At 46.6% G+C, this 13,988-nt stretch overlaps 3 protein-coding genes across 3 annotated transcripts; 1 reads left to right on the top strand and 2 right to left on the bottom strand.

Moving 5' to 3' along the window:
• Nucleotides 1–3,275: 3,275 nt before the first annotated feature.
• On the bottom strand, nt 3,276–4,454 carry K441DRAFT_572518 (uncharacterized protein; the record flags this gene model as incomplete). The annotated part of the gene is made up of 1 exon (XM_067644021.1): nt 3,276–4,454. A coding segment is annotated over one exon (1,179 nt), but the record flags the coding sequence as incomplete, so codon positions are not given.
• Nucleotides 4,455–6,922: 2,468 nt separating this feature from the next.
• On the bottom strand, nt 6,923–7,795 carry K441DRAFT_679288 (1,3,6,8-tetra-HN reductase; the record flags this gene model as incomplete). The annotated part of the gene is made up of 2 exons (XM_067651249.1): nt 6,923–6,960; nt 7,027–7,795. 2 exons carry the CDS (start codon nt 7,793–7,795, stop codon nt 6,923–6,925), a joined length of 807 nt encoding a protein of 268 aa, XP_067501381.1.
• A 726-nt stretch (nt 7,796–8,521) lies between these two features.
• K441DRAFT_194182 (sure-like protein) lies at nt 8,522–9,969 on the top strand. Its single transcript, XM_067640448.1, has 3 exons — nt 8,522–8,595; nt 8,647–9,863; nt 9,925–9,969. Exons 1-2 carry the CDS (start codon nt 8,584–8,586, stop codon nt 9,682–9,684), a joined length of 1,050 nt encoding a protein of 349 aa, XP_067501382.1. The 5' UTR covers nt 8,522–8,583; the 3' UTR covers nt 9,685–9,863; nt 9,925–9,969.
• The last annotated feature ends 4,019 nt before the right edge of the window (nt 9,970–13,988 follow it).

Raw genomic sequence — 13,988 nt, forward strand, 5'->3', positions numbered from 1 at the left:
GTACTGGCGATAACAATTAAGCCAAAGTGGTTACTTAGCTGGTTGGAGGCTTTAAATCTTACAATAGTATTCGTAAGAGGAAGTAGTATAGTAAGGCTGCCTTAGCTAATATAAAAGGAGTAGAAGATCGTATAGTAGAGCTTTAAGTAATTGTCGAGCTTTATCCGCTAAGGGATGTTTACAATATGGATAAAACAGGGCTATTTTGGAAGGCTATACTAGATACTATATCTAAACGAGTTCGAACGGGAATTTATGGACGCAATCACGTGAGCTAAGCGAGCTCAGGAAACCCCTTAAATTCTACCTCTTTATGTACAATTAGAAGAACAAGTCACCATCATCCAAAAGAGCATACGATACTACACGTATTTCGTGCCCCTGGATCTGACTCACTCGTGCCATTAAATTGGTACGAACATACTATATTGGCTATTAAGGCTCTATTAGGAACAAAGAAGTAGAAGGTATAAATTTCTCTAAGTAATTACTCTAATACAGATGGCTTAGATAAGCTTCCTCTCCTTATAATTGGCTTATCACTAAAGCTATATTACTTCTCGCGTAATCGCATTAATATAGCCTTAATAAATATTATATGGAGGCATAATAAGAAGGCCTAGATAATAACGGTAATTATGCTTAAGTGGCTTACCTAGTTTAATAAAAGGATGTATGGCAGAAAGATACTGCTCTTAATCGACGGCTTTAGCGCCCATAAAGCAGCTGTTTAAATACTTATTAAGAATGGCTCTCTTAAGAATACGTACGTGGAGTTCCTTCCTCCTAATTACACCTTAGTATATTAGCCTCTTAATTAAGGGATAATTATAAACTTTAAGCTGCTCTATCGGCGATACTAGCTATAATTTATAGTGAAGCTCTCGCTTTAAGATAAGAATCTAATTAAGCAGATGCATGTCTTATAGGCAATTTAATAGTTAGTTAAAGCTTAGAAGGAAGTTATACCACAGATAATTAAGAATTGCTTTATTAAATCTACGTTATTTGGCTCTTGTATAGGCCCACGGCCTTGCCCTTAAGACTATCTAGATTCTCCTGTGGTTAATAAGATGCAGTAAATGGCTGAACAGCTACTCGCAGCAGGAAGGATTCACGCTGTAATAAATATTTAGGAATTTATTAAGCTACTAGGTGAGGAAGTAGAAGATTCCTTAGAGGATCTTATTAAGTATATAGTAGAGCTCTACGCAGGGCCTAATCGCGATGCGGAAACGGATGAGGAAGCTATTAAGCAACCTTAAATTAAGCTTAATAAGGCGCTTATAGCCTTATAAAAGCTTCGTCTTTATAAGGAGCAGTAAAGCGATTCTAATAGAGACGTAATTACGACTCTATTAAGGCACGAGCGTTGAATTTAAGGCCGACGACCTTAAAACACTAAGCAGCAATCGATCGCGATGTATTTTAGTGTAGCCGATCGCTCAATTACGAGTTCACGCGTATAGATATATAATATTATTACCTAATTTTGATTTTGGGTGCATTTTATATACAAGTATGTAATACAACGATACCCTTAGTATTACGATACGCTCGGCCGAATAAACTACTACGGTATCAGGCATAAGTTTCGTTAGTACGAAAATTAGCGTGAAATATTAGCCAGGATTCTTACTAGGATTTTCTACCAATCAGTCCTATAAGATCTTTCAGCGCTCTTACTAACTATTTATTATAAAGTTACCACTGCAAGCCAAGAACGCCACCATACTAACGAAACTTATGCCTGATACCGTAGTATATCGTATTAAAGAGATTTGACTGTAACGTCAATGCCTCAGACGCCCCCCTGCTAGTACCGGTCAAGAAATAAGCACTACCGCCTTCCTAATTAGGCTTACTGCAAGAATAGTTTGGAACATTAAAATACTTGCCCCTTCAATAAGTGTTACGAAGACCGCCGGTTTTGAGATCCGGCCATTTAATTGGCTGGATTTTAAGCGAATTTACCCCACCAAAACTCTCGCACAACACAGAGGCCGCCGGTTTTGGAAAACCGGCCAATTTTTTAAGCGAGTATTTTGCGCATTCTAGGCCCGCGATAACAAATAAATAGCAATTGCGCCTTAAATTTAACTATCGTAAAATTCTATGGAATAACTTTAATTAAGAGTTTTAGGTTTTGGGTTGAAATTGTATACGAATTCCAAAAGGTAGAGATTTTGGCGTTCCTTGCGTTTTGGCAGATGGCCGGTTTTCAAAACCGTCGGCCTTCGTATTCTGGAATGATTGGCCCATTAAGAACAGGTTTTTTAGTTGTCCCATTGCAGTGCCCTCGACGGAATTCTTGCTGCCCCTGTCGTCCAATCACATTCGCGCATTCGGCTTTGGTATCTAACCTTGTGTTCCCTGACGTTCGACATCACATTTTACTACGGTTTCGCCCTTCCCCGATGGCATGGAAGCTAATTTATTTACTGTGTGTTAAACAATCCGTCTGGTTGGTTTATCGGACAGAAATATCGGACTGCTTTGTTAGCGTACCCTGTTTCTCGTTCGAGGCGAAGTTGCAGGCAATGAAGGCATGGGCGTGAGATGGAGCTGAGGTCCTATCGCGTCTGAGATGAGAGGGCCCGGTCTTGAGGAGTTGTTGTTTTTGTTGGGGTTGGAGACGCTATTCCTGGATGATATTTCGGCTGGAGCAGTGTGAAGGGGCAGTGTGGCCCCGACATCGTGTGAAAGACAGTTAGGTTAGACTGAACCATGGTTGTGAACGACCGCCTCTAATCTTCATAGTTCGGCAGAGAGTAACCGCTTGTGAGGCGCGTAAAAGGACCATGCTTTCGACTTCCAGTCGGACCTCGGCAGGGGGAGAAGACCTCAAGCAGCACTTCGTTTGGGAATTCTCTCATCATGCTTTGCTAAAATGGCCGCGGCTCCGAACCGGTCCGTTCCTCGGTCTTTGTGTCAAGACGATAGGGAATGAAGTCTGCGATACACAATCTATCCCTTGACTGCAAGGGGCTGAAAATGGGCCTCTATTCGAATTTCTCATCACAGAGCTTTCAGAGCAGGGAAGGAGAGCGGAGCCAAAATGGGCTTCACCGAGGGAGAGCTCAAAAATAGACTCCAACGAAGCTTTGTTTATGCATCTTGAAGGAGCACTAAAATAGATCTTCATAGCCTACGTAGAGAGAGGCCAATATAAATGACAAATTAATCCTTCCATCCCCATCATTCACATTCCAAAGCTTCATCCCGATAATCTGTTAGTTGCAGTATCAGATTCCCTTCTTCCTTTTAGAGGCCGTTCACGTTGATGTATCCGGAGTAATCGGTTGTAAGTCACCATGGCTTAAGTCACTGTCTTGTTCTCCTAGTGCTAAGATTTGGTTTCCAAATTGCTGCGAAAGTCTAGAGTACTCTGATAGCTGTGGCTCGGATTTTTGAGAGTCTTTGAGATTAAAGTTAGGCGGTAGGTCGTCAATAACGGACCGGATCTTCTTAAGGAGATTAAGCGACTCCATGTAAGCCTCTACCGTGAAATCATATGTCGTCCATCTCTCTCTACCGGCGAGCGCTATGATATTAAAGTCGTGAATTAGATGACGGTGAGTTGTGAACTTGGGCCCATTAAAAACAGGGTAATAGCCGTATATTCTTACATTTCGGTGATCGTGGGAAATCGAATAAGCTAATATTTCTCGGTGGAGTTCATTCTCCCTCTTCGCCAGTTTAAAAAGCTCGACAATGCCTCTTATCGCAAGTTTCATACTATGTGCGTTCTGCCGATCTGCAACATCAAGTCCCGTAGTACCACATTTTACTTCGCACGTTAGAAATGGAAAGAGTATGTAGTAAGTAGCCATGAAATAGGACCGGCACAGAGGATCGCCCAATGCAGGTTGAAGTTTCCTGAAATGATCATCTGAGAAGGCAGATCGCCCGAAGCCAGCAGCGTAATCTGGTTGTGGACGAGGATTAGTTACAGGAATAGAGTTGTTCCAGTCATCACCGGCACTATCGGCCAAAACGTTGAAGCACTTGTCGCTAAGCGTGGCGAGGGTTTCTGCAGAGGGAACAAGCAGTTGACCCATAACTTGAATGATCTTTGCTTCATTCCTGCCTTGCAATTTCCGGCAAGCTTCCTTGAAAGTCTGGTCATCACGAAATATGGTATTTTCTGGATGCGCATGCTTCTTCTCAAGTAGTCTGCGGCAGAGGCTCTCACTTCTATCCGAGATACCTAGCTCATGATCGTTCATGTAGAACCCGCCCAGGGTCTCAAGCAAAGTTTCGTAGCTTAGATGATTGTATGGAACACTCTTTTCATCTCTTCCCCTTTGGTCGCTTAGAGTCGCAGAAGCAGTGAGGCTAGGTTCCGATCGTTTACGCCGAAGAGAAGACAATGACTTCTTCCTTTCAAACAAGTGTGACATATCATTCTTTTGGAAGAATTCCTTAGGCCACTTCTTTGTCTCTGCCCAATGGCTAATATGACTCCTGACCAACCGTCTGCCCGAGAGAAGGGCCTACAGGCAAAGATCGAGGACGTTTTTGAGGCCGCTCAGTCGATACGTGATTCGCCGGGTGTTCCGCTTCTTGGGGTCGCTTTCGGCCCTGTAATGGTAGAGGAGGCGGACAGTTCTGTTATCCAGTAGGTCGAGTTGGCTCTAGGCAGTATACTAAAGGAATGTATACGTACCTCTTCTGTTAAGAGGAACGAGTGTCTCTGTCTAGGCTTGGTATTCTTACTTTTTCGAGGCTGCGAAACGCTTGGAGGCGTGCGCTCCTCCGGACTTTTTGTGGCTCTGTTTTCTGAATACCTCGAAGCCGCTTTCCTGTGAAGGGTCAGATCGGACATCTGCTCTGTAGGCCAGTAAAGGGAGCGTACCTTTATCTACTTGCGACGAAGCCGGCCATCTCCTTTGGGCCCTTAGATGTGCTTGGTGCCTGGCCATGATGGATGGGCTCAGAGGGTCTGGTAGCTTATTATGTAGCCGCTAGGTTTGAACTTAAATGGTGATCCATTGTTGAGGACGTGGAACCAAAGCAGATGAAACGCCAAGCCGACGAGATGGTCCCACTCACGCCAAACTTTAATCGGCGGGCTAACCGCACGTTATTGCCAATGCGACTTCCTACTACCCTATTGCCTACTACACTGTTGCCTACCACCCTGCAACCTTCCTCATGGATATAAGGCTCCTTAGAGCCAGTTTGAATAGACAGTCCTCAATTTTTTATTTTCTGACCTACTTTGATCGGCGGGTGAGTCGCCACCATCATAGTCGCGTGGAAGTAAAATTAGAGAATTTCCATCAAGTGCCACAGCTCGCACTTCATCATGTAGACCTTCTGTCGAACTGAGACAGAATGTCTCAGTTGCCTAGTACCTGTTCCTGTTGCCTGCACCTGCACCATGTATAAATAGTCTCTTTTCTTCATAGTTTAATCTACACACGAGTCCTTTTATGACCTCATTTTCCGTTCGACACCTTCGAAGTATCTATTTTGAGGGTATTCCCAGACCGTAACAAGGAGGCCAGTCTGGCGGCTGCAGCGGTTTGTAATATGGGTGCGAAATCGTGTCCCAAAGAGTTCGTGCCATTTCGAGATTTTCGAGGCGATATTGGAAAGAAAAAAGGTCAATAGAACTTAGCATATCACGTGATTAACTATATGTACATGTCACGTGTAGATAGGGGCTGGGACGGGAAAGAACAGATCTCAGCTAAGGAGAGCTGCAAAGGTTATGGAGGAAGCGGATGTTACATGTTTTTCTGGATGTTTGCGCGTGAATACTATTTCAGGAATTTTAGGAAGTATCCCATGCGCTGTCGATAAAGGCTCTCGCACTAACGAACCAATTAGAAGGTTTAGATTAAATAGAGTCTTGGCAGTAAAGCTGAGGACTTAGAGTTATAATTGCTATCTTATTTAAATCGTGATAATCAAGTTCAAAAATAATTTGTTTTAGTTTTTACTGCTAGAAGTACGTTTACGACCTACAGGCTCCAGTGTTCCCCCCTGTGCGCGCAACACACACAGCAATTTCGGTAATCACTAGTCAAGTGCACCATCTAGCGTAGATACTGTGCGCTTGCCAAAAGAGCTGTGCACCCGCAAGAAAGGCATAGGGGGGGACACTGGAGCCTGTACAGGCTATATAATTAAGGTAGGAAGCTATCCCATGCGCTGTTGATAGATGTGGCCCGTGCACGAACACTAAAACATAACAAATGTCTTTAGTATAGAATCTATGCGATATACCGCTCTGCAAAGAAGGACCTTGCTAGCAGGAACATCTCACTTTAATCTGATAACAATTGAGACGATAATATAGCAAATTTGAGATTTATTGTAATGATTTGGAGCCTTTACTACGACTTCATTTTGCCAAGACTCTATTTGATTTAAAGCCTTTGGTTGGCTCGTCTATTTGGACGCCTCTATCCCTTGCAACTACAAATTGAACCGTGCACGAACACCAGAATCAAAAAATACGCGTATGGTCATGGAGCCGTGATCCTATTGATTCTATTGGCTCGGCAATACTTCTGACACTAGCAGTTATTAGTGAACGCCGCTACCTGCATCTCGACGTGTTGCCCTGGAAACCCCAGTCAGCACTCAGATGCCGCAAGAGAGGCTAGCCCGGAAATATTCCGGGACTTTGATGGAGAACGAACAGATAAGCATAACCGTGACAATATTACTATCAGTATGCTTTAAGGAGAGTGGTTAGCAGTAGAAGGCCTTTTAGCTCTTAGACGGTACAAAGACTGAATTCAAAAATGGCAGGATGATTTTATGCTGATTTTTTATTTCTATCTATGCTAACCGCTGAACTGGTAAGAACCCATGCCCTCCATATAATCCTTGGATCACCATTGCCATAGCCGTACTAATGCACATTCATGAAAAGTAACTAGAAGACAAGGAAGAATGTAAAAGTTTACTGGGACGAGCCACCAGAGATTGTGATGACCTGGCCTAGAAGAGTGTTAGCTTAAGTTTTAATGCATACGTTATACTTAATTCCAGTGGGGTAGTCCTTACCGTTGACCCATCCACCATCCTCAGACGCCAAGAACGCAACTACCCTCGCAACATCGTCCGGCAGCGCGCACCTGCCAAGCGGGCAGTGGCTTGCCATCAATGACTCGATCTTCTCCGCCGGCCACTCTGGAGTACCACCTGGAATGTAGTGCCATGCGTTCTGGGTGAACATGTCACTCTTGATGCCGCCTGGTGCGACACCGTTGACGGTGATGCCGCGCTTGCCAAAGTCAGTCGCGAAAGCCTTGATCATACCAATGACGGCCATCTTGCTAGCGTTGTAAAGAGCGTGGTCCTTCACGCCTAGCAGACCGGCAGCAATGGAAGACATGAGGATGACACGGCCGTTGTCCTCGAGGAACTTGTAGGCAGCCTGCCCAACGAAGAACTGGGCACGCGCGTTCAGGTTGAAGACGTGGTCGTATTTCTCCTCCGTCACCTCCTCAGTCTTGTCCCAGCTCTCAGTGCCCGAGTTGCTCATGACAATGTCGATTTTGCCGAACGCCTGCTTGGCCTCGGTGAAGAGCCTGTTGATCTCGGAGACCTTGGACACGTCGGCTTGAATGCTAATGGCCTTTGCGCCATTGCCGAAGCCCTCGATTATCCCGCACACTTCCTCGGCGGGGCCCTTGGAGGAGACGTAGTTGACAACGACGGAGGCACCGCGCTTGCCGAGCTCGATGGCGCATCCACGGCCAATACCGCGGCCGGCACCGGTGATGAGAGCGACCTTGCCCTCTAGGCTAGCGGTGGGAACGGCGACGACCATTTTGTTGGGTTTTGGGGTTGCTGGGAAATTTCGTTAGCCTTTTGATTGCTTTGGGAAACTAGCCATGCTATTGGATATTCCGGAACTTACTTTGGGTATTCTTGGGGTAAAGTAAATATGACACTGCAGGGAGCTGTAGAGGGTATCAGAGAAGAATCGAGAGTTCGGTGAAAGCTTCAGAGAATCAGATGAAGAATAAAATTGCTGGTAAGCAGACGTAGTGACGACTATATAAACCCATCTTCCGCAGTATACAATTAGCGGAAGGGCGGGGACCCGACGTCGGGAACCCTTTGAGTGTCTGGCCCCAGCCGCCGAGGGGCCATTTTTATTTTCTACCTCTCGAAATTTTCGACACGGAATCATGGGGGAGTTGTGGCCGGACTGCTGATTTCGGCATCGGGGTTGTTGTGGAGGTTGCTGAGGGGAGGGGTGGTGTCGGTCCCCCATCTCTTGTTGAGGCCGCCCCTCGAAAGTGAGCACGGTGAAAGACAGCGCAATATGGGCGAAATAGCTATATGAATAGAGTGAACACTGTATTCCCCTGTTGATCGTCACGGTACCTGGCGCTCGGACGATGATTTGCAGCGTCATGGAGAGCATACTGTGTTCTTACGGCCAGGCGCCATGGTAAGGGCCCGCGCCCGCAATCTTCAAGCCAAGAGAAGTCGCAACCCACGGTTATCGATAACGGAGCCAGGGCGGCGTCAAAGTCCGACAACACCATCTACGCCACCACCAAAACATTTTAACACCTCAATTAACGCCCCGTACCTCAGCTCTCCGCAATGCACATACTCGTAACGCTCCCCAGCAATTCCCGAACATATCCCGCTAATTTTATTCCCTAGATCACCAACGACGACGGCCCCCCATCAAACCAATCCTCTCCCTACGTCCACTCCCTCGTCTCCTCTCTCCAATCGGCCGGCCACAAGGTCTCCGTCGTCCTCCCGAACATCCAACGCTCATGGATTGGTAAGGCCCATCTTGTGGGCAAATCCCTAAAACCAACCTACTTCCGCCCCGGTCCTCTAAAGGCCGTAGACGGCCGACTTTCCAACACCGGCACCACCTCAAACCGGCCGCTGCCCGGGAATTCAGACGACGAGGAATGGGTTCTCGTCGACAGCACACCCGCGAGCTGTGTGCAGATTGGACTGTACCACTACTTTAAGGCTAGAGGTCCTATCGACCTTGTTGTCAGTGGGCCGAATTATGGTCGCAACAGCACCGCCGTGTTCAGTCTCTCCAGCGGCACAATCGGCGGCGCGATAGAAGCAGCTGTGTGTGGCGTAAAGGCTATTGCTCTATCCTACGCCTTCTTCGACCGGAACCACGATCCGGACATCATCGCGGGCGCGTCGGCCCACTCGGTGAAGGTGATCGAGCATCTCTACGCCAACTGGGGAAATAACGTCCACCTCTATTCTGTCAATGTGCCGCTAGTTGACAAAGTCGGGGAGCGCAAGACGCTGTACACGGAGATGCTGCAGAATCAGTGGAAGAGCGGGTCGTGCTTCCAAGAAATCGAGGTGCCGGAAGAGGAAGACCAGGGCCTGGAGGAAGTCGAGACGGCAATGCGGAAGGCGGAGGAGCGTCAGGGGCGTAGGGAACAAGGCCAAGAAGGGACAGGTAGTGGATACGATACGCCAACGGGCAACGGACACATTAGATACACGCACAAGCACTTTAAGTGGGCGCCAAGGTTCAAAGATGTTTACCAGAGCGTTGACGACGCACCCCCAGGGAATGATGGATGGGCCGTTAAAGAGGGTTATACGAGGTATGTTGGCTGGCCATTGGTGCGGTCTACGGCTAACATGATGGCAGTGTCACGCCACTACGAGCTAACTTCATGCATGCTGGTGGGTTTGAGGGCGAATTGAAGATTTGATTATGCATATGTATGGCTGGTGTGGCGTCGGCAGAGGGTGTTGTGAGTGATAAAATGCATCAATTATTAGATTCACTGCATTTTAAAGTGGGATATATCGTTATTACAATAGGACAGCTTATGTCATCCGTTTTTGTTAGCCATTGCCTTTATGCTGTCTTATGCCAAGCGGTAAAATGACCCCTACATTTCTTCTCCCATGGATACACCTGTCTACTAACGCTCGCAACAGCGCCCCGGATGTCTGGAAAGTGACTGTCTGAAGAGATAAAGTCTCAATTATCAATGAGACATCCACTCAGCATTGCCGAGACAGTTGCCGGGGTCGAGTGCGACCATATACACCTGCATCGAAGTAGCCAAAACTGTCGACATGGCCATATCCGAACTTCCGGGCCGAAGTTGATGCGCTATCCAAAAGCCTGACAAACATCGGGCTGGCGTTCCAAGGCCCCGAGGTGATGCTATTGCACCAGCGTAGTTGGAACGGCGACAGCTCGTATGCTACGCTATTCTGCGGCGTCGAGAAGCTTGCTCGAGGACTACAGCAGTACGCTGGAGAAGCTCGACGCTGTGCTGCCTACTTTTGAGGGCAAGGGCGTGTTTGCGCGGGGCGTGTTGGACACACTGGTGGGATTTGGTTTGGGGGTATATCAGGCAGAAATCGAAGTAACACCAACAGCGTCGAATAAGTCAATACATAAGTGGATCCCCAGCACAATAATGGACAAAGGTAATCATTTCATTTATCCCTATCCAATATAATAATGCAGTTTGCATACCAACTCCACAGCCAGGTCTTGAGCGAGGACGAAGCGGAAGACTCAGCTGGCCGGCCAGTGCTTTTATCAATATTTCTAGTACATTTCAATATCCACAGGGAATTATATTATTGATAATATAGATATTGGAATGCTTTTTAATTTATATTTAATTCAATAATATGTTATTATGGTGTTGTTGAGGAATACTGAATCCTCATCGATAAGTATTGAATATTGATAAAAGCACTGGCTGGCCCCAAACTTGGACCGCTCCCGCTAGTCTCTCTCAAATGGGAGATCTACTGAGCATATTGCTTGCTTGTGCCTCTTACGTTTTGAGTTGAAGTCCTCCCTAAGGATACACCACTCGATATATTTCTCAAGATTACGTATCGTGATGGCGCTGTGATAGTCCAAGAACTAGTCTCTGTTGAGGATGTCACCCAAATAAGGAGCTCAAGCCGTATCTCGAGAAACCAGAGGCCAATACAAGCCTTGAGGCACTGTCAAAGAAATGAAGACCGTCCTGGGGCTAGCAGCGAAGTCTCCTGCCGCAGCCAAGGCTGTAATACAAAACGCTACCGTCCGCGCCGCCAGGGATGATCTCTTGACGGTCGTTACCGAATGGTGGTGATTCGCCGATAAGAGAGAAATAAGTCTATCAGTCCTCCAGCTGAAGCTTCTTTTCGAATATGGTCGGTCCAGGGAGTAAGTCTCAGGGTCTCCTGTGATGACCTTGTCCATCACACTAGGTATCATGGAGACCCAAAAGGAAACGACCTTGTTGGCTTGGGTGGTTGCGAGTGGGTGATCGTTGGTTGGTTTTAATTGTGACTTTCGTGTCTGCGTTAACAGCTCAACTAGTCACGAGGACCACCAAACAAAACGGCGATATGGAGGTGATTCTGGGATCGCACCTATGAACCTATGAGATGACGAGCGCACTCCTCTCCCTACAGAAGTCACGTACGCAGAAGTGAATCATCGTGATTGCTGTTTTGTACTCGGAAACTGTTATCATTGTGGGGGCGCCAACAGTACTGATGAGTATCGCACCACTCTTATTTATGCTTTCTGCAGAGGTACTTGCCGGCAGGAGAGGAACCAGTTCCTTGCTGTAGATAGGGAGATTATGAAGAAGATGGATTATGAGGTGCAGGATATCTTTGGCTGGAGAGCCAGTGCGCCGTTTTGTGGATGACATAAGCTGATATCCGAGTGATCTTATTCGAGACGGTGTAGGTGCGAATACAAACATCCTAACCGGATACCAGTAAACACATGGTCCAAAACCGATTTCCTAGTATGAAGCAATATATCTGTGTCCGTTAGGTCTCCAGTTATGTCCTCGCAAATGGCTTCAGATATTTAAGAAATCAGTATGAGTTGCTTTATACATTGGATACCGACCAGACTTGGGAATAAGCAAGCTGTCAAGCCCGCATGGACAAGTATATGGCAGGTGCACCCGTGCAAAGCACTTCTAAAGGTCCGTGACGATGTGCAAGATGCTCGTAGTAGTCAAAGCGGGCTTGACAGCTTGCTTGTCCCCAAACCTGACCGATACCGAAGCACTCCAAGCGCGCCAAAATCCAGATGGCCTGGCAAGAGCTGAACGAATATTTCTTGCGTGTACGCATTTGCCAAAGATTTTTGGTTGTTGCTGTTTTCTCGAAAGGTCAGCTAGGCAGAGTATGAAAAAGTCGTTTTGATTATGCTTTCTGACGTCTTTTTCACCTCTGATATGTACACAATTAGGCTGTTATTGATAAATATGAAAATACTACAATTGAACATGCGTGGAAGACACATTGTGCTGTGTGCTGCAAACGATTTGTGTTCTCTTACATGAAGTCATGATGCTGTTCCTCACACGCTAAGAAAGAGTTAATAATAAGCTAGCGAGTTGAATATACTTTCATTTTTATTATTATTAAGACTAGATTTTTGACAATTAACGTGGCACACGGGGTTTTGCTCGGTCCCTAAGCTTTGCAAGCTACTGCCACCTTCAAGCTTTGAACATCATGGCTGGGGCCAAATTCACCAGACAATCGAGCTTTAAACCATTAGAAATAGATTTTTAAATAGACTTATAAACATATATTTATTGTTTTAAGACTCCTTACTAACAATGCAATGGTGTGTAATGGTTTTTACTGGTTATTTGCCACCAAAAATTTTGGTGTTCAAATCGAGCAAAACTCAGGCACCGAGCAAAACCCCGTGTGCCACGTTACGGGTAGTCCATTGAGGCCGAGTACGGCAGGGCCAGATTACGGAAACCCGTGGAGTAACATGCCCGTTAGATATCTAGTGAGCGGCAGGAACGCACCTTTTTCCATTGGTCTATCTTTTCAACGTCCCACATGCTGTTTTGGGCATCAAGATTCCGCGGTATACTTACTCATCCGGTCATTTAATTTATTATTGTAGTCGCGTGGCGCTAAAATCTTACGCAAACGATGGAGGTGTCTAAACGAATGAAGTCTCTGTTTAGAGATTCGTAATCACATGTGGAGATAAGGACTTCAGCTGAGTTTGGTACGGAAGCCAGTTTGTGTAAAGCGAGCTAGGAAGACTAATATTGACCAGTATCTACCGAGCGCGGCATTTTGTAAAATTACTCATTTCAAAGAGATAAAGATAATTAGGCAAGTAGAGCGAATGTACGTCCATCTACCACTTAACTGCAGTAGAACAATTAAGGCTGCGCGGAGGAGTTCATACTATTCACCATATCCCAAAGACTGGAACCGGCCGGGTTATGCTGCGACTGAGCTGCAGGTTTTAAGATTATATGGTGTCGATAGAAACTATCTTTCGCGCGAGGCCTATGAAGGGGCTAGGGCTCTAGAGGGGTGGCCTCGGCAATAGGATATTCAAGCTGTTGATTCTAGAATGCCTTAGTTGAGTCTTTAAATCGTTTGTATACTTCCGAGAGCTATTTGAAAAACTTTGCACAATTGTGCCAAGATGCTGTGGTCCTCATGTAATGTAACCCCACGCGAGGCCCTTCGTCTCACCTACCCAATGGCCGTTACTGAGAAGAAATCCTATTAGGATTTTTCGAAAGTCACACCAACCCAGGAGTATGTCGTCGGCTGTTCGGCCAAGTCAAAACCGAGAACTCGGGATGTGGTTGAATGAGGGGGCCGCCACGTGGTGATGATTTAGTGTGCGAATGACAAGCCAGGAATCGGCGACGCCTAGCTTCGAAGAAACGGCGCGGGGCGGGGGATTCAAAACAGGGATGGATGAGGACGTTCAGAGCAAGAGCTTTACCTCGATCGGCACGGACACGATGTCCTCGGTGGTTCGACCGGCAATAATGTGTAGACAGGGCACTCGCGCGAGGTTTGAATGGTGCGGGGTCGCGGCACGGTAATGCAACAGGGTCGCGAGGAGTCGGTAGGTAATAGCGCATAGCGCATAAGCCGAGCGGAATAATTGCGACACGCTCGATCATCTCATGATGGGCGTTGAAATTTTCTCTCTTGGGTAGGAAATATGCGAGCGCGGCAGCCGCCAG

Source organism: Cenococcum geophilum (genome assembly GCF_001692895.1).
Source record: "Cenococcum geophilum 1.58 unplaced genomic scaffold K441scaffold_35, whole genome shotgun sequence".
Lineage (NCBI taxonomy): Eukaryota > Fungi > Ascomycota > Dothideomycetes > Gloniales > Gloniaceae > Cenococcum > Cenococcum geophilum.